At 42.9% G+C, this 19,379-nt stretch overlaps 1 protein-coding gene across 7 annotated transcripts; it reads left to right on the top strand.

Moving 5' to 3' along the window:
• Positions 1-115: 115 nt before the first annotated feature.
• On the top strand, positions 116-19,372 carry LOC129174700 (FERM domain-containing protein 4A-like). 7 transcript variants are annotated; one of them, XM_054766489.1, is made up of 17 exons: positions 118-1,252; positions 1,324-1,389; positions 1,475-1,532; positions 1,744-1,830; positions 5,928-6,004; positions 6,888-7,029; positions 7,146-7,287; positions 9,841-9,977; positions 10,054-10,176; positions 12,275-12,506; positions 13,079-13,373; positions 13,490-13,648; positions 13,742-14,080; positions 14,155-14,738; positions 14,874-14,976; positions 15,216-15,287; positions 17,002-19,372. In XM_054766489.1, the coding sequence occupies exons 3-16, from the start codon at positions 1,479-1,481 to the stop codon at positions 15,283-15,285; spliced, it is 2,544 nt and encodes an 847-aa protein (XP_054622464.1). In that variant the 5' UTR covers positions 118-1,252; positions 1,324-1,389; positions 1,475-1,478; the 3' UTR covers positions 15,286-15,287; positions 17,002-19,372. The 7 variants fall into 7 exon arrangements, with proteins under 7 accessions (XP_054622463.1, XP_054622461.1, XP_054622464.1 ...); XM_054766492.1 differs by having other exon boundaries at positions 1,124-1,252; positions 6,891-7,029; positions 9,844-9,977; XM_054766488.1 differs by lacking the exon at positions 15,216-15,287 and having other exon boundaries at positions 116-1,252; positions 6,891-7,029.
• The last annotated feature ends 7 nt before the right edge of the window (positions 19,373-19,379 follow it).

Raw genomic sequence — 19,379 nt, 5'->3', positions numbered from 1 at the left:
GGAGCTGGTTCTCAGAGCTTTGGCTTTCCATTGTCATGCTTCCACAGTTGGTTCGACCTGAAACCCTTTTTTTGGTTTAACTCTGGCTCAAAAAGCTGCTTTTATTACATTCCTCTACTACCCCACTCACTATTAGCGGTGTTTTGAGAACCCAGCACGTCCCCTCTTGCCACCGAGAACACGGTTTAGCAAAGCAAGTATGCTGCATGTGGACTGTCATGGCGAACTGACGCACAAGGGGCTTCAAAGTCTATAAACTTATATACTTTATATAGACACAGCCACAAATGTTGCTCAGATTGAAGTTACAGATGTCTGCCATCTCCCGGTAGAAAGTATTAACTATATGAGGCATCATATTTGCAGAAATGGCTTGTTAAATTCAGCAATGTTGCTTGTTGCTGATTTTGGGCGCTTAAAGGGTTAAGTGTGACAAACATGCAAAAATTAAGAAATCAGGAAGCGTGCAAACACTTTTTCACACCACTGCATGCTATCTACTTCAGCTGTAAGGTGCTGCAAAAGCAGCATGAAAATTCTGCCTGAATTTGACCTCGACAAATTGTATGGTATGAAGCGTATAGAAGGTACGCCAACATTAGAATTAGATATATAAAATAGTCTGGTGCCATCTCTGTCAGGCATCAACAAATACGTTCACTTGGTAAAGAACAATCGTGCAGATTCTTGCTGGGAGCTCTTTAAGGCTCGGAGCTCCCAGGGCTTTCCCCAATCTTCTGGGGCTTGGCAGATAGGCTCCTGGATTAGGTCGAGGTTTCATGACCGCTTGCCAACAGTGGTCTGAAAACGCCTTCTCGGACCAAGTCTCTTTGGCTCCCTGCCTCCTTTACTCTTTGTGTTTTTTTCTCTCCCATGTCTGCTCCTTTTCCTTTTTAATCTTCCTTTAATAAGGTTTAAGATTTTTCTCTATTTCCTGTTACTTGATTCTTGCCCGTCTCCAACTGTGTGCATGCTGAGTGCCAGAGTCTCCAAAACAAAGAGAACATACTGTCATTTTTGCAACTTGATTTAACGTCATCTTACTTGATTTAATGTTGTGCTTACTAATGTAACATAAGTTTCTCAGTGTGACTTAAAAGCTCTTTCAACCATCTTATGGATGTCTTCTACAGAGTTCTTACCAGGCCTTGTGGTCTTTCTTTCCTAGTAATGATGCAACCAGGTCTGACCTGAAAAAGCTGCCTGCTCTGCCCACCCAGGCCCTCAAGGAGCACCCATCCCTGGCCTACTGGTGAGAGGCCAACCACATATCCTCATTGCCCTCTCCTGTCACCTTTTTTATCATATCTTCTTCTCTCACAGTGAGGAGCGGGTCATCGAACACTACAAGAAGCTCAACGGGCAGTCCAGAGGGCAAGCCATTGTAAAGTGAGTGTTAGCGTATGTCCACCACTTTGGACGAGTACTGCATTCTGTAAAAGTCTCACACGTGTTGTCTGTCTCTTCCTCACAGCTACATGAGCATTGTAGAGTCCCTGCCCACATATGGAGTACATTACTATGCTGTAAAGGTACAGTTTTACTACCCTGCCCCCCCAACCCCCAAACCCACCCACCCCACTTTTCACCACATATGTTGTTTTTCATTCTGGACTTGCAAGTAGGCAGTTTGGGACTTTGGGAGTCATAATGGTGCTCAAGGCTTTTTGCTGGCACTATTTCTGGTGATGTCAACCCCTCCACATGCTCATACGTGATGTTTTCATTATTGTTTTGTTTTAGGATAAGCAGGGAATTCCCTGGTGGCTGGGCCTGAGCTATAAAGGCATCTTTCAGTATGACCATCAGGACAAAGTTAAGCCCAGAAAGGTGAGATGACCCCTCAGAACCACAGCTGTCATTATTTCTCCATTGGCAATACAATCTAGATGGTGATAAAAATGTTTTTATGCTGAAAACTCCTGTGGGCCGGGGTGTTTACTCGGAGTAGGCCTTTCTTTGTGCATCTGCATCTCTATATTCATATTTCCATGCATCCAGCAGCAATTTATATTTAAACCGCACTGGAATCTTCAGGTTTACAGATGGCATGTGCGCTTTATCAACATTAGTAACCATATTTACTCGGGGTGCATGATAATTATTGGACCGATAATTATCCGGCCGATATGAGGAATTATGACGTCATACCGATAAATCCAGTAACATTAAAAATAACTCTGATAACCGATATTTTTTTCAAAAACTATCCAATGACTATCGAATTACCCGTACTGTGGTGTGTGTTCCTGGGATAAGGTGAGCAAGTCAAGCGCTCCTTTTCTGTGACATGCTGCACACCTCCCCTGAGCTCACTTGTATACAATCATGGCGTTGATCGTGTGGGACTTTTTTGCCTTATCAGCCACCTGAAACGCCAGCATCGCTACGACTGTGTTTTGAAAGCCTACGAAGATGCCAGCGCTGTTAAAGAAGCGGACACACAGCTAGCCACACTGAACGACTCTCAAGCCCAGAGGCCACTATTAGATGAAAGAGTAATTTTATTATGCTTTACCTCCTTGCTTACGTCAAATATGTTTCTTTGTTGGTAATCTCTTGTCCTTCCTGTGACTAAATAGTCACTATTCGGTTTTTATCCCTCAGCGAACACATGACGATGCTTGACAAATTCTAGTGTCTGGAGATGTTTAGCATCCTGTACTCTCCTTTCTTCACTCACCTTTGGCTCCTCGTTGCTTATGGGGCCTTGATCGCTGGCGTTCTGCCTCCTCTGACAGAGTGTTAATAGATTTAACAACATTGCTGCATACTGAACAGCCACTAACACACTCTGAGACCCATAAACATGCAAACACTCCCACAGGAACTGGACTGAGCAATGAACTTAACATCCTGATGAATACATCCTGTCTACTGCCACTTTTCCTGTTTGCCGCTTAGTCTGTAACAGTTGTCATCAAGGCATGTCATTATTACTGTGTGAACTAAGTAAGGTAGAAGTTGTAGTTATAGGGGATTAAAATTATTCTTAAAAAGTTTGTTTTAGGTTCAAATGAAAATACAATAGATGCCTTCAAGCACATTAGATCAATCGTTTGGCTTTCACCATATCACCTATTATAGCTTTGCAGAATGAATGATGACAGTTTGTAGCTTTTTCTTAAAAAGGTCAACAGGAAACAGGAAGGAGAAGGACTTATAGCCAGTAAGGGAGAGCCGTATAGAACATTCATACCCTGGTAACTTATCAAGCATTACAGTTGCCATAGCAACTGCCAGTATGAGGCGCTGGTCTGTTAAGCCTCAGTGCTGACCTCCACTCTACCCCCTTCTTCTGACATATATTGTGGTCTTCCTCTGAAACAATTTTCCCATAGGAAATTATGTTAATGGAATTACTCAGCTCGGGGGTAAAACTGTCACCATCCTAACACCTTAATTAATTGTACAGGCAATGATTTAAGTACCGATTTTGGTAACGTCACAATCATACAAGTGTAAAAAGAAGTTAACCTCTCATGTAATGTAAAAGTACTTTCTGCGTTATGATTTTGATTATTTTATTTTAATACTTGCTATATTACTTGTTTTTTTTTTTTTTTAATTTAAAAAAAAACTCTGAAGAAGAAGCATGCTTTTTATTCAACAGCAACAAAATGTTGTTAAAGAAACAGTCTTGTCACCATGGCTGTTTCTTTGCAGCCTAAAGACCTTGACTCATACAGTGTAACCCAAGATCCTCAGACTGACTAAATTCTATTGAACAAATTTTGGATTTAGTCCGAGAAAAGCTGTGGGTGTGTGAAGTCTTTTTTTTTTTTTTACAAGAAAATTTGCTAAAATAGAGGAATAACAGTTTCTCCCCATATTGGCCACAAGTAACCACAGACTCACCCTGACATCACTTGTTTGCTGCTTCTTTTCTAAAAGGCAGATTGAGTCAGGCAATATAGAATACTTACAAGCTATTTTGGGCCCAATTTACTGTCTTTTCCCACAGTTAAAATAGAGCCTGTTTTAAATTATCATTAATAAGCTACTAAGTGACTGTAGTTGTGCTGTGTAATTGGCTCATGGTGGGTTTCATGGTGGCTTTCCTTTTTATGGTTAAGATCCTGTTGTTATTTGGGGATGTTAAACTACTTCACTGCCTCAGCTTACCACAACCACAAATAATACACACAGCACCTGAAGCTCACAGCACAGGAGATTCTAATTCATCATTAGGGTATTCTGACTCATTTAGACAGACTGTCTGTTGAGTGACTGACTTAAAGCTAACTCATCGTAGGATTTCATTTTGCCGCAGAACAAGTTGAGTACCCACCCGCTCGCTTGAGTAGAAAGACAATAACAATAACAGCCGGTTCCTATTATTTTTTCCATATATGCCATCCCTCCAAAATGGCACAGTCCCCTACAAACAACAGGAAGAGTGTATAGGCTTTGCCTTGACAACGGGTGGATATGGCTTACACACCGGAACCTCCCCACCCACATTGACCTAACATTGTCTTTAAATCCTCAGGTCCATTCCTAGAAGTGAATAATACTTCGCCGTGCTGCAGCCAAGGCTATTTAAAAACTATTCTTCTGGTAATCTCGGGAGAGTCCATTATACTAAAAAAAAAAAAAAAAGGCCAGATCTGACCTTTTCAGCTCAAACAATATTATGTCACACACATCGGTCTATGTTCAAGGTACGAGCATAATTAATAATTACAGGTCACAGCCTCTGCATGTGCATGTTTGTGGCATCATGAGTGCATTTCAGTGTTTAGAGGTTACAGGATTTATAGCATACATGTGCACAACTCCCAGCCTTCAAAGACTGGTTTTGGCTGACTTGTTAAGAACACATCTGTCAGCATGAACTACAAGCATCCCGTGCCTGAACACAATTATAAATGTTTCTTATCTCCATAACTATATGCAAGCAACACACACACAGTTCTTCACTATCTGTCCCACCTGCTATATTTAGCACCATGCTACATTAGCACTTCACACTCCATTGAGAGTGCACGCCGCAGCAAGATTTGATAAGAGAGCACACGTTCCTTCTCCAAGACGTTCACACTCATGCACAGTACACATACATTAGGCTGTATTTATGTCATTCTTATCACAATGTACGCTTCCTCCTTTTCCCATTTCCTCTCTATCCGTCTGTCTGTCCATTGTTTTCCCAGGCTGTTAAAATTCCTGGACTGTTACTTCTTCCTTCATTTCCCCTTTTTTTCTTACCATATCCTGGCAACAGGAGAAATTGTTTACATGTTTTTTTAGTCTGACTCTTTTTTTTTTTTTTTAAATCTTTGTTTGTGTGCATTGCATGTTTGGGAAGTGTCAGCAGCAATGTACCAGCTTGGCTTCTCTCTCCCTCCCTCTAACGAGAAACAGACTCAGATGGTGTGTGTTTATGTGTGCGCTGAGCTCTGATCAAACAAAGCAAGGGCACTTCAATTGTAGGAGGGGTAGAGGGGGCACAGAAAGCTTCATCACTCCTCCCCTGAACTCACTACACGCACGCGCACATACACACACACACACTACTCCCAACCACAGGGCAGGAAGCACAGTCCCTGAGGGATGGAGGAGGGGTCAGAAGGAGGGGAGACCTAAACGCCCCCCCTTCCAGTGAAGTTACTGGAGAGGAGGAAACTTTACACACTTTCACTCTGACGGGCCTACAGAGGCTTAGGAAGTCGACATGCTCTTCAAGGACTTAACACATACGATGAGGAATACATCTTTGTTATAAAGAGGAGAGATCTGCTGTGGACAGGACTATCAGCTCCTTACTGGTGCTCTAGCATCTTTTCCCTCCACTTTGTGAGCTTCTTCCTTTTATACTTTTCATCTGGGAACTTGCAAAGAAAAGGATTTGTCTCAAAGCTCTGTGGATTCATTGTGGGCTCTGTTTTTTTGATGAGCTGTATTTTTTTGTCTTTAAACCTCAGGTGTTCCAATGGCGTCAACTGGAGAACCTGTACTTCAGAGAGAAGAAGTTCTCAGTGGAAGTTCATGACCCCAGGAGGTAAATCTATGACACATAATGTGGAGGCAAGCATATCACTTATTTTAAAATTGATTGCTACAATACTATTAGATTAAACTACTTAACTGATGGAACGTGCTGTTAAATTCTTTCCTGTTAATATTTGGAAGAAGACCATGTTTCTCCTTTTCTCAAGCCTTTAATGTATACCTTATTATAGTAACAACAGTAGAATTCTGCCTTTTTCCTTTTGGTGCAAGCCTCTTTGATATAGAAATTCCGCTAAATTGTCAAATCAAAGCCATAACAGTAAATCTGGTATTATTGCGCCTGTGAAGCAACATCTTGCCACAACTTTGTGTGCTTTCACACAGCAACGCGTCATCCCACAAATCAGATAATTAGATGTGATTACATGAATCTGTCATGTTCTCTATCAAAATGCACCTGATGAGACCCCAGAAGAAATTAATAATGCACACAAACACACATGCCAAAAACTCTCGGTAATGGCCCACAAAAAGGGCTCACATTTGTATGATGGGGCTGTTTTGCAGCAAAAGTGACCTCTGCTGTATTTATTTAACCTGGCTCCATATGTGGAGTGTAACCGGGCAGGAAAAGCAGTCAGACAGGGTGAAACGGCGAGCAGCGGTGTTTTCTTTGAAAGGAGCTGTCATTAGTGTGAGCTAACCATGAGTGTGTGTTTAAATAAGGATGAGCAAACAGGGCATCATCGTGTGTGGCTGTGCAGAAATAAGCTCACCAGCCTCCAATACGTGTCTTTCCTCTCCACTTTATTGCCAGTAAAGTGGTACTCTAATAGTTGGAGAATTGGGAGTGTTTCTACTGTTGTAAATGTGTTTGCCGTCCTTTTGTTGCATTCGGTGTGTATAAAGAGGCCTTGTGTCCGCTTCTACTGTAGGGCGTCTGTGACACGGAGGACGTTTGGTCATAGTGGCATTGCTGTGCACACTTGGTACGCCTGTCCAGCCCTCATCAAGTCCATCTGGGCCATGGCCATAAGCCAACACCAGTTCTATCTGGACCGCAAGCAGAGCAAGGTCAGTCATCGAACCCTCCCCCTTCTACATGCATACTAGACCACAGACACCATTAGAAGTGATGGTTGAGATACAAGCTCTTAATGACGTCCTCTTGTTTCTGTGTGTGTGTCCAGTCAAAGATCCATGCAGCACGCAGTCTGAGTGAGATTGCCATCGACCTCACTGAAACCGGAACACTGAAAACCTCCAAATTGGCCAACATGGGCAGCAAAGGCAAGATTATCAGCGGGAGCAGTGGCAGTCTGCTCTCCTCAGGTCAGTATACAAATATTTGTATCTGGGGTGTTAGAAAGCAAGAGACGATGACAGGAAGGGAGAAAGACTGATATGTGAGTGCATTTTTGTGTGGCGGTATTGGTGTAGGGCGTTGGTTGACAACTGGATGGACAGAAACAGCTGGTGACGCCGTCAATTGTGCAAGCCGAATGTTCTCACAAACACTATATACACATCACATCCCGTGCCTTTCTGTCAGTGTAACTACCAGCTCTTCCTCGCCCTCCATGTGGCATCCTCCAGAGTCCCTGGCCTCTAAATTTAGTAGTTATGGGAATGAAAAGTTCAGGAGGTCAAAGGACAGCTTTTGAATGGCATTTTAAAACAATGTTGATGTATGCTGAACAAGTTATGACAGTGACAGGATGATTAGAGTGGACTTTAAAACCTCTTTAACCAGTTTGTTGAAAGTAATCATGGTTACTATTATGTATTTAATTTCTCAACATACATACAATTATACCATCCCATAGTCTCCACCCTGCTCTTCTTTTCCTTCCTATTTTATACAGATTGTGTCATCTGTTTACTCATTGTCATGTCATTAGTCCATAGTCCACTGCTCATTGAAGGCCATGTTGCCTTGGCAGTGAAAGCATGTCTTTGATGCTAATTGATAATGATGCAGTCTTATGAAGGCCCAATTTCTACTGCATGGTAACTACACAGCTCGCCACAGCAGGTACTACCAGGTACTATTTCGAGCACCTGACAAAAATAAGAACAGGTAATCCTCAGTTTATGGTGTTTCGAGTTTTGCCGTTTTGTGGTTATGGATGCGCTGCCACTAATTATTAACATTAAGGCTGTCAAATAATCAAAATTTTTAATCAGATTAATCATTTTTTTTTCCTAATTAATTCATCATAATTAATGATTGTTTGTAACTGTGTCTGAAATATACCAATTTCTGTTGTATTTTATTGAAAGAGAGATAAATGGCATTAAATATTTGTATAAACAGCTCAGAGTTAAGTGAAAATTTAAATCAAGCTACAAGATAGCACATGTCTGTCACACACTAGTTTCTTTAGCAGAGCATTTGAAACATACTTTAACCATGTTTTTATGAGCAACGGGGGGTTGCGTTCAAAGACACTACGTCATTTTAAGTTGAATACATGTTTTGAGTGTACTTTCTGGGCTTTCCGAGCATGCTTACAGTAAATGCAGCAAATTGTACTTCCGCATTAAGAGTTACAAAGTAAGTGATATGAAGTAGTAACATATAGTCGCGTCGCTATACACTTCACTTTTGTTCTTTTTAGTTAACTATTTAAGTTTAATCATCATTATGACTCCCAAGGCAGTGAGGCAGACTCATCTGGTGGCAGCGTGTAAAAGTAAAAATCTAAATATTTTAAGACTCTAGGTGGAGAAATCAACATTGGTTGCATGCCCAGTCTAAGCTGCTCAAACGCGGCGACCATCATTATGGATAAAGATGGTATCTTTGAACGTATGGAAGGATCTGCTCCTATGAAGTGGACAGTGATAACAGCATAAGCAGTGTAGTGTTTTCATTATTGAGACTTAGTAGGTCTGGCTCTCACTTCTTGTAACTGCGCAGTGTGCAAGGGGGATTGGGATAAAAACGATAAAAGTTCTGTTCTGCTAACATCCTGTGTTCTTTTTTTTTTAATTACCGTTTCATATAATTCTTGTATTTACTGGGTGACTGTGTGATTGTTATTTTGAGTGACTTTGGAGTTTACTTAGGTCTAATAATATAATGTGGGTTTGAGATGTGAGTTACATCACAACCTAGGAACGGAACTTGTAGGACTGCCTGTACCCAAGCTAACATATGCATGCCCTGTTGCTGTGCTTTAGCTCTGAACACTGCAATATTATACTTCACAGTCTTGACTCTGCTGCAGAGGTCTGTTTTTTCCTTGTCTTCAGTCTCTTCTTGAATAAAATTTCTCCTTAGCATGACTAGCAGTCACTAGCCAAGATATAAATACAGGAGACACTTATTGTCCTCCAATTTTTAACTTTCAGTTTCACTTTGTGAAGTGTAAACACTCATCAAGCAATGTGCATTTGCTAATGGATTAAGACTTGTTCAGAAGCTAAATTATACATCCTCTGACAGTAGTTTAACAATGCAACATGCAGTGAATTAAAGTGATATGTTTTTCTTTTCACATGACAATTCTGCTACAACTTTCACAGCAGGTGAGTCTTCTGTTGTTCTTCCCTAAGGTCACTTTGAGAGCAACAGTGTGTGTAGAGTTTGTCTTTAATTTAAAGGAGTGTTATAAAACAAGACTGGCACCAACACAGGGCCTCTGGGATTGTGCGTCACCAAATTTGTCCTCCACTGCTCCCCCTTTCCTTGAAACAAACAGCTTTGTTATCAAATTGTTCCATTCACTTCCCTGTAAACATCCTGCGAGGCTTGTGCAGGTGCATGAACAATCTGCCCTCCTTTTTTCCAGCCTGCCTCAGAAAGGCCAAGACCCCCACAACCGCAAACACTAACATGCCTCTGACTCCTGCTCAGACCTCTGTGCCCTTTGCGCCCTGCAGGCTCTCAGGAATCAGACAGCTCCCAAACAGCCAAGAAGGACATGCTGGCAGCACTGAGGGCCCGGCAGGAAGCTCTGGAGGAAACCCTGAAGCAGCGACTAGAGGAACTCAAGAGCATCTGCATCAGAGAGGCTGTATGAGAAAACACAAGAGAAATTCAACCGCGTCACTTTTTAGATCTTCTTATCAAGCTTGTTGTTTCATTTGCAGGAACTGACAGGAAAACTTCCCAAGGAATATCCTCTAGATCCAGGAGAGGAACCTCCTACAGTGAGGCGGAAGATAGGTACCGCCTTCAAGCTGGATGAGCAGAAAATTCTTCCTAAGGGAGAGGTGAAGCTCAAGTTCTTTGATTAAACATTAACACAGTTTAATTGATTGATCGTGACGGTGTGCCGCTACAAAATAAAAGCCGCGACACCTTAACTTCACTTTGTTTCTTATTATCAGGAAAAAGAACAGTATCCCGTAAAATGTGTAGTCAATTGACAACAGCGTGTCACATGCTAAGCCTATCTATGCCAGCGTGTGTGATCGCTCACGTTTCAATCTCATTCCACTTTCTGGCATTTTTGATTACATGCCTAGCTGGCGGCATCGAGCTAGCTCTGAGCTACAAGTGGCTATTACGTTCATGGGATAGATCCATCATCATCATCGCAATTTACTTTTTGTAAGTGTCACTTTAAAAGCTTGTTCTCTTGTTATCATTTAAATTTATGGCTTGTCTTCAAAACTAGTTGTGTGTCGAAGTTGTGCACCTCAAACACAGTGTGTACAGCTTTAGACAGTGACACTATCACAGGGGTCTTCGACAGCTAGCCTGTAAGCTACCAGTAGCTCACTAGCTGATGTTGAGTAGTTCACTAAAGAATATTTGCTTCACATCTTAGTATTTTTATAAGTGTTCTATTCAAACATGACACCTGTATTTAAGGACAAATGAGCACACGCAGTGGAGATGTGCTTTGTAAATAAATTGCCATTTAATTGTTGGCAGTGCTCTCAGCAACTTTGTTCAGGTTGATGTTCAGCTAGTTGTTGAAAAAAGCTAAAAAAAAAAAAAAACTAATAAATAAAAAGTCATTAAAAAAAAAATTATATTTGTCATTTTAAAAAAAATTGCAAACGCAGCAGCGGCATGACACAGCGGCAGAAGTCCGCCCTCCCATGCAGCCCACCACCACAGCTTCAAAAAATCCTAGGGGAAACCCTGACTAAAGTACTAATGTTAAAATGTTCCATCCCATTGACTGAACAAGCAAATGAATCCAAAGCTTGATGCACCTAGTTTTGCCACATCTGTCTTGTACCACATGTTATGTGTGCCATGGTTACATTTTATTCTGAGCAGCAGCACTTCTAAAAATAGTCTGGCAGGGTTCTCTCTGCAGGAAGTAGTCGTTTTTGCACGCCTTTGTATATGCATGGGTGTCTATCACAGACGTTGTATGCTTTGAAAATAATCCAGGGCCTCTTATCACAAGCCGGCAGAACATTGAACACTCTTTAACACACACACACACACACACACACTACACAAGTAGTGTGTGCAGATGTTAGTAAGAGAGATTCCTTAAGATTGAGGTAGTCCACTAAGAAGTGAATGCAGCACTAAAAGACACTGATATGAACACACAGAACACAAGGCCACTTGTAAGGATGTAGTACTGTGTATATATACAGTCATGGAAAAAATGATTAGACCACTCTTGTTTCTTCAGTTTATTGATCCATTTTAATGCCTGGTACAACTAAAGGCACATTTGTTTGGACAAATATAATGATGAGTTTGATATAAGAGCTGGTATCTATCAAATTCAATGGTTTTCTTGATAATAACCAAAATCACTTAAGTTCTTACATGAATAGCTATAACTATATATATATATTTTGTTGTCATTGTTATGTTTGTCCAAATAAAAGTACCTTTAGTTGTATCAGGCATTAAAGTGAACAAGAAACTGAAGAAACAAGGGTGGTCTAATCATTTTTTCCATGACTGTATGTAGGCGAAAATCACACTACAGTATAATGTATGTCCCCTTTATCAATGCATACTTCTAAATATACTTGCACCAGGATTTTGACTTGGTGATCCCAGCTTGACAAATCCTAGAGTAAGTCTTGAGAAAGAGGGGTTTATATGGACAGGAGTCTGTTATTATTGGAGCGATAGTGTGTTTCTATACAGAGTATTCAGTGGTGAGAAAATCTGCTGCAACAAAGATACATTATTTTTGCAGTGTGTTTTCTCTGGCAATCTGTGTGCATATGTGTGTCCACCCAAATAGAAAACATGGGTGAATTACAGTGTCTGCAAAATAATCCTTGTTGTTTTTGGACCGCATGTTGGTAACTTGATAAAGCAGGTTCCCCATGATTGTGTCAAGACTGTTTGTTCATATTTGCATACGTGTGCTTGTCCTAGGAAGAGGAGCTAGAGCGCTTGGAGCGGGAATTCGCCATTCAGTCCCAGATTACCGAAGCAGCCAGGCGCCTTGCCAGTGATCCTCACGTGAGCAGCAAGAAGCTGAAGAAGCAGAGGAAGACATCTTATCTGAACGCACTGAAGAAACTTCAGGAAATTGAGAACTCTATAAATGAATACCGGGTTCGCTCTGGCAAAAAGCCAACACAGAGGGCATCGCTTATAATAGAAGGTACCAGTATGTCTATGCCAGTGACTCTAATAGACACCATTTTGTCCATAATTTGGCCATACACATCTCACCTCAAGCGGACTCCACCTGTGAAGCCATTAGGTGGTTTTAGTACCATGGGTTGCAGATGAGGTATTTACCACACTGCAGTGCATGCAGAGAATGGCATCTGTTTAAAGTTTATGGTCGAGTTTAAATAGAAATTGTTACTGTATGCAGCGTAGCATTCTGGAGCAGAAGCTACAAAACATTTCAACATTGACTGAAAAGAATTAATAAGAGATTGCAAGGAATGGGCCGGAAAGATTTTGACTTGATGTATTCCATGTAGGACAGACACAACCCAGTACTGTCCTACTGGTATTTTATGCAGTTGAGTAAAATCAGGCCAATTAATGAGAAAATGTTTTTTTCCAGTACACTGTGCTGTTAAACCTCTGCTTTAAGTTTAAGTTTTACAGTCATCACAACTTCCAATGACATTGCAAAATGGGGTTATAATTACTGGTCGAGTTGACATTGTTCCAATGTTTTGTTTTGTTTTTAACCCCTCTTGTCTTTCTGCCCGGTAGAGGCCAACATTGGCTCAGAAGACAGTTCACTGTCTGACGCTCTGGTCCTGGATGATGATGATCCTCAAGTTATCGGTACCCCCAACTTCTCCCCGATCGCTTCGCCTCACAAAGGCCTTCCTCCACGGCCGCCATCCCACAGTCGTCCCCCACCGCCACAATCCCTGGATGGGCTGCGGCATCTGCACTATGCACGCACAGATTACGATAAATCGCCAATTAAACCTAAAATGTGGAGCGAGTCGTCTCTGGATGAGCCTTATGAAAAAGTCAAGAAGCGCTCCTCTCATTCCAGGTAGGACTGTGTTCACTAGTGTTATGTATTTTGTTAAATGCGGCCCAAGACACTCCCCATACACAAGGAAGTGTAATTCATCTAAGTATTTTTTTGTTCTTTGGCTGTCTGTTCAGTCACAGACGATTTCCAAGCTCTGGCAGCACAGAAGCAGGAGGTAGTAACTCTCTGCAGAGCAGCCCCATCAGGAGCCTCCCTCAATGGAACTCTCAGTCCAGTATGCCGTCCACCCCAGACTTAAGGACCAGGACACCACACTATGTACATTCCACTAGGTTAGTCCTCTTATTCAGGCAAAGGAACCCTTGTCAAAAGCTTTCTTTCTGCACTCTAGATCCTTGTGTCAATTGTGTTTCTGGATTCTACAGGTCAGTGGACATCAGTCCCACACGTCTGCACAGTCTCGCTCAGCACTTTAGGAACCGCAGCTCCAGCCTGGAGTCCCAAGGCAAGCTCTTGACATCAAACACTGACACACACCCGCACACCCTCGGCACGCTAGGCAGCCCTGACTTTTTCTTGGGCCCGGCACGGAGCTCTAATGGCTCCGATCCGTTGGACGATTGCTCCTCCTGCACCAGCCAGAGCAGTTCGGAGCATTTCTACCCCGCAGGGGGGCCCTTAGCCCCCAGCACCAATCCCAACTACTCCACCCTCGGTGAGGACTCGCCCTCCAAAGCTAGGCAGAGACAGCGGCAGAGGCACAGGTAAGACTGGCAGGAAAGGACTCCTGTTTTGTAGCTTCTCCCTAGAAAGTAATTGATCCAAGTGTTCCCTGCAGGTCTGCAGGTCATCTGGGCTCCTCTAACTCCGGCTCCATGCCAAACTTGGCAGCCAAGAACGGCTCTGTCGGAGGATCAGGTGGAGGCGGCGTCGGAGGAGGACACCACGGAGTCTACCTCCACAGCCAGAGCCAGCCGTCCTCCCAGTACCGTATCAAAGAGTACCCACTGTACGTGGAGGGGAGCCCCAACCAGGTGGTCGTACGCAGCCTGGAGAGTGACCAAGAGGGCCACTACAGTGTCAAGGCCCAGTTCAAGACCTCCAGCTCCTACACGGCTGGGGGACTGTACAAGGAGGCGTGGGGAGGAGAGGAGGGCGGGGAAGGGAGTGGCCGATTAACGCCGTCCCGCTCGCAGATTGTACGGACTCCATCATTGGGGCGTGAGGGGAGCGGAGGAGGAGGAGGGGGCCGGGCAGCGGTGTCTGAAGAGCTGCGCTGCTGGTACCAGAGGTCATCCGGGAGCCTAAAGGAGAGGAATCACTCCCATTCAGGATCCACGTCATCCGAAACAGGGTCACAGCAAGGCACGCTTGGACATGGGCGGGTCAGTCGGGTAGGGACACTCGCCAAGGGCTCACCAGGTACTTATACTTTACTTGTGGCGTCATATTCTTTGCAGTACAGTATGTCGAAAAAATTCTTAACTGGACTGCTTGATTTAAATGTGCCCTCATTGTGTGTATCAGTAACTAACCACTATCAATATATTTCTCTAGTTGCATCCCCACACAGCCAGAGGAGTATGACGCCATCTAGTGAGCAGGCAGCCACACCCACTCCCCCCTGCAGTCCACAGCACATCCTCAACTGGCAGAGCGGGTAAGACACAGAAACGGTAACATGTTTGCAGCCACAGACTAACATTTGTAAAGCTCCTCTGCACATGCTGCTTCTTCTTTTCTGACACATCTTTATCTCCGGGTCGCTTGGTGTTTCATTCTTTGTGGCAAATTTGATCCCCTTAACCTGTGTGTGACCTCCTTCCTCAATGTGGCTCTTTCTGTTCTATACTAACACACCTTCCCTTGTGTGTGTCTGTGTGCTCTCTCCTGCTTTAGAGGCACAGCAGACAGCTCTCCTACTGAAGACGTCTGTCAGTCTCCTCTTCAGCATGGCTCTGGTGTCTAGAGGTACTGTCCCTAGTCCTGGGAGGGCCACTGTTAGCAAAACAGTGGTGATATCAGTCATGGTACTCCCACTTTGACTGTAATCCGTGCATGTGCTCTGCTCTGCTCTAACACTGATACTTTATTATGGCTCGTTCCCTGCAGGATGGTACTAATAAAAGATATACTTCACCTTATTCTTTACATGAGACTATTCTTTAACATCCCTATCTTCAGCACTTAGCATAGCATAAGTAAATATGGTGGAACCTCTAAGATTGCACACAGTGTGTACCAGCATGCTGGTCAACCACTGATTTGTTTGGATTTTGAAACGGGCATTCTTTAACATTCTTAAGTGCCACGAAAGTGTAAAAATAAGTTAACCCCACTCTCTTAACATCATGTAACTTGATGTATTCTAGTCTAGTCTTCTATTATCTTTTTCTTTTGTTGAGGGTTGTCTAAAATCTAAAAGATTTGTGCAATTTAAACCAACATTTAGGTTGTATTTTGAACAAGAGCTCAATGACTTTAGTGCAAAGGCGGTATGCTGAAAAATTAAAAGGACAAGGCGTCACTATTTGTTTAATAAACATGCTAGAACAATACAATCAAGGGCAAGATATGCTTGGCAGGTAAATATACTGTACCAAAGGACAAAAACAGTCTACATCTCTGCGTGGTGTTGTGGGTGACAAAGCATATTATAACTGTCTTTCAGTCCTTAGTAGAATAGTAACATTACCTGTAACTAGAGATGCTCGATATTGGCTTTTTACCGATATCCCGTTATTGTCCAGCACTTCATTACCGATACAGATATCAACCGATACAGACATAGGCAGCAGATCTTCCCTCAAACTATTATCAGGCCACATATCATGTCATAAATCAACACATTATGCTTTTACTGTGATGCCACTGGATGCATTTTACAGATAAACACTGTTTGTGCAAAATATGACAAATACTGCAATATACAATGCAAGTTAGAGAAAAAGTTCCGTATGTTAACAAAAACAAAAGCCATTTAAAAATCATTACCATTAGTCAACTAAAATAACATGTTCTGCAATTAAGACAGGTTAGTCTTAATGAATTCACAAATAAGAATTCGATTAAATAATGCCGGTAATGACTCCGTTAGTAAGCTGCACATTTCTATGTGGCACAAACATCCGTATGAGAACAAAGATTTCAAAGTATGACACTCTGGACTAGTCAATCAGTGAAATTATAAAATGGGTTCATTGAACACGTCAGGCATGAACGCAGCATGAAGGAAACCTATTAGATTACAAGTATTAAACGAAGACTGCCTAACTAGCAATTTCATGGCAAATTGCATATCTACAATCCAAAGGCAAAACTTGGTAATAATACAAGATCGAGGGCATGTTTAGCTAGCAAGCTCGTTGCTATGTGGAGAACGTCATCACTATCATTATTGGCAGAAAAGCAGATACTAAAATGAATAGGTATCTCATTTTATGCCGATACAGGCCTGTAATGTTCCTAATTGTAACCATTTCAATGTGCCCCTAATCATCTGTTATGATGTTATGCTGTGGGACATGTTTATTTTAACTTTAGAATACTGTATTCTGCCGGCCAATACATAACTGAGCTGTGCACTTTGAACACCGCTGCATTAGAGGTTCCACTGTAAAGGATGAGATGTTATTTAAGCTTATTAGCCTGACTGTGGTCTGACACTGACTGTCTTTCACTGTAGGTCCTTCAGTGACAGCTGTTTCCTAGGCAGCCCCTCGTGTTCGGAGCTGGCAGATGTGCAGTGGTACAGACGCGACAAGGCCAAACCTGGAACCCTGGTGTGAGACCTTCAGAAAAAGGGCCCCCTTGGAGAAGTCCCGGTATTAATGAAACCTTCCCTCCACCGCGTCCTGCTCACAACAACCAAGAACCTCATCGCTAAAGCCTGACACATATCCATCCCGAATCATTCCCCCACTTGGGATCAAGCGACGGCGCGTAGTAGATGTGGAAAGAGAGCACAGTCATCCACTCCCTAAGATCACTTTCATATTTGTCCTTCTTATAAACTCCAATCCACTCGAGGATTCCTGCTGGTTTTGAGCCACCAGTTTAAAAACAAAAACATTGAACTCTATTGGGTTAATTTTTCCCTGCGTATTTATTACAAATTGAAAATAAAAAAAGAGATTCCTCCTCCCAGTTTTAACCCACAACCAAAGACTGGATTCGCAGATCGGGCCAGGGTTCCCTTGCAGAAACGTGATGGATGGAACACGATCTGGACTATAGCAATAAAACTGTTGGAATTGTGTGGTGATGAGGTGGACAATGTCGTGAGTCGTGCTTGTCGGGTTTGGGCGTCTATCTCTGCTTACTTTTAGTGACTTCACTGGTGATGGGTTCATGTCTTGAGCCTTTCATCCAGTCCCTGCAGAACTGAGAGACGAGAGCATTCAGTCCATTCTAGTCCGGCCTCAGTATTGGATCCATCTTTTTGACAGTACTGTTTCTCCTTCCTTGGCTATGCTACACTCTGACCCCTTTTCCACTGTGACTGGTTCGAAGCTGGTTTAAAGTACATTTTCAGAGCTTTTGTTTTCCATTATGGTTCTACAGGAATGCTGACCTGGCACTGTATATTTTGGTTCAACTCTGGCTCCAAAGGTTTGTTGGGCTGAGTGCTGAACCATTTGCATAATGATGTGGCAGAGGTGTTACTTCAAGTAAATACCTGCCCGTTACCCCCATTTCAACTTCATTTACTCATTTCTTGTAAATATTAGAGCCCAAGCAGAGTTTAATTTAGTCAGCAAATGCCGGAATTTTACCCTCCTATTACTTAAATGTCTGACGTCCCGTCAATGCAATGAATGATCTGGAGGATTATTAAAAGTCTTTGCACATTTCTGAATATTAACTTGCTGTTTTGAAGGAGTGTGTTTCCACCACATACACACTACAAATATGAACATACAAGTCACCATCTAAGGTTATTCCTTTAAGTCACACTCATATTACATTTAGATTGTTTTTTTATGGTTATTTCTCAGGGTCTTGTTGACAAGTGAGTGAAGGATGGAACGTGAGATTAACAGGCGAATTGGTGCGGCATCTGCAGTGATGTGGACTCTGCATCGGTCCGTTGTGGTTGTGGCAAAGCTCTCAATTTACCGGTCGATCTACGTTCTTGCACTCACCTATGGTCATAAGCTTTGGGTAGTGACCGAAAGGACAAGATCGCGGGTACAGGCGGCCGACATGAGTTTTCTCCGTAGGGTGGCTGGGCTCTCCCTTAGCGTTAAGGTGACAAACACTGTCATCCGGGAGAAGCTCGGAGTAGAACCACTACTCCTCTGCATTGGGAGGAGCCAGGTGAGGTGGCCTCACTGGGGAGGTGTTCAGGTCACATCCAACCGATAGGCCTCAGGGAAGACCCGGGACACTTTGGAGAGACCATGTCTCTCAACTGGCCTGGGAACGCCTCGGGAGGAGCTGGACGAAGTGGCTGGGGAGAGGGAAGTCTGGGCTTCCCTGCTTAGGCTACTGCCTAAGATGGATGGATGGATGGATGGATGGTTATTTCTAGCATACAATCGTGCATTGGTCATGGAGAAAAGTATTTTATTTTGGAGAGCAGGAAGTGTTTCATTTCAGTGACAGAGCTGTGTTTGCTCACTGCTTGATGGGAATGTTCAAGAAGAAATACTGTAGTTCTTTACTTGAATATTACACAAAATAATGCGCTGATCTCCCTTTTGTTATTTCCTGATGGGAGGCGTAGCCATTGTGACGTAATGACATGGCTCCCCAGGACAACGGAAAATGAATCTGCGTAGAGCCTGTTCACGGCCAACACTGGTTCAGCTCCAGCTCTGACCTAAATCTGCACCAGCACCAAAGTTCGCTGCAGTGGAAAAGGGGTATCTGTGGACAAAAGTATTGGGACACATGGCTATTAGAGTTGGTCCCCTTTGGATTAGCAAACGCTTCACTAAATTGTCCAAAATGTGTTGGTAACAGGAAGGCATTGGCAGTAAGGGGGATCCAACCCAGGAGCAGCTGATCTACAACAAAAGTCAACAATGTGAACCACGACCTAACCCAAAAAGAATGCAT

The sequence above is a fragment of the Dunckerocampus dactyliophorus genome, unplaced genomic scaffold (assembly GCF_027744805.1).
Source record: "Dunckerocampus dactyliophorus isolate RoL2022-P2 unplaced genomic scaffold, RoL_Ddac_1.1 HiC_scaffold_161, whole genome shotgun sequence".
Lineage (NCBI taxonomy): Eukaryota > Metazoa > Chordata > Actinopteri > Syngnathiformes > Syngnathidae > Dunckerocampus > Dunckerocampus dactyliophorus.
The sequence above is the reverse complement of the archived record's forward strand: the minus strand, read 5'-3'. Positions and strand labels throughout refer to the sequence as shown.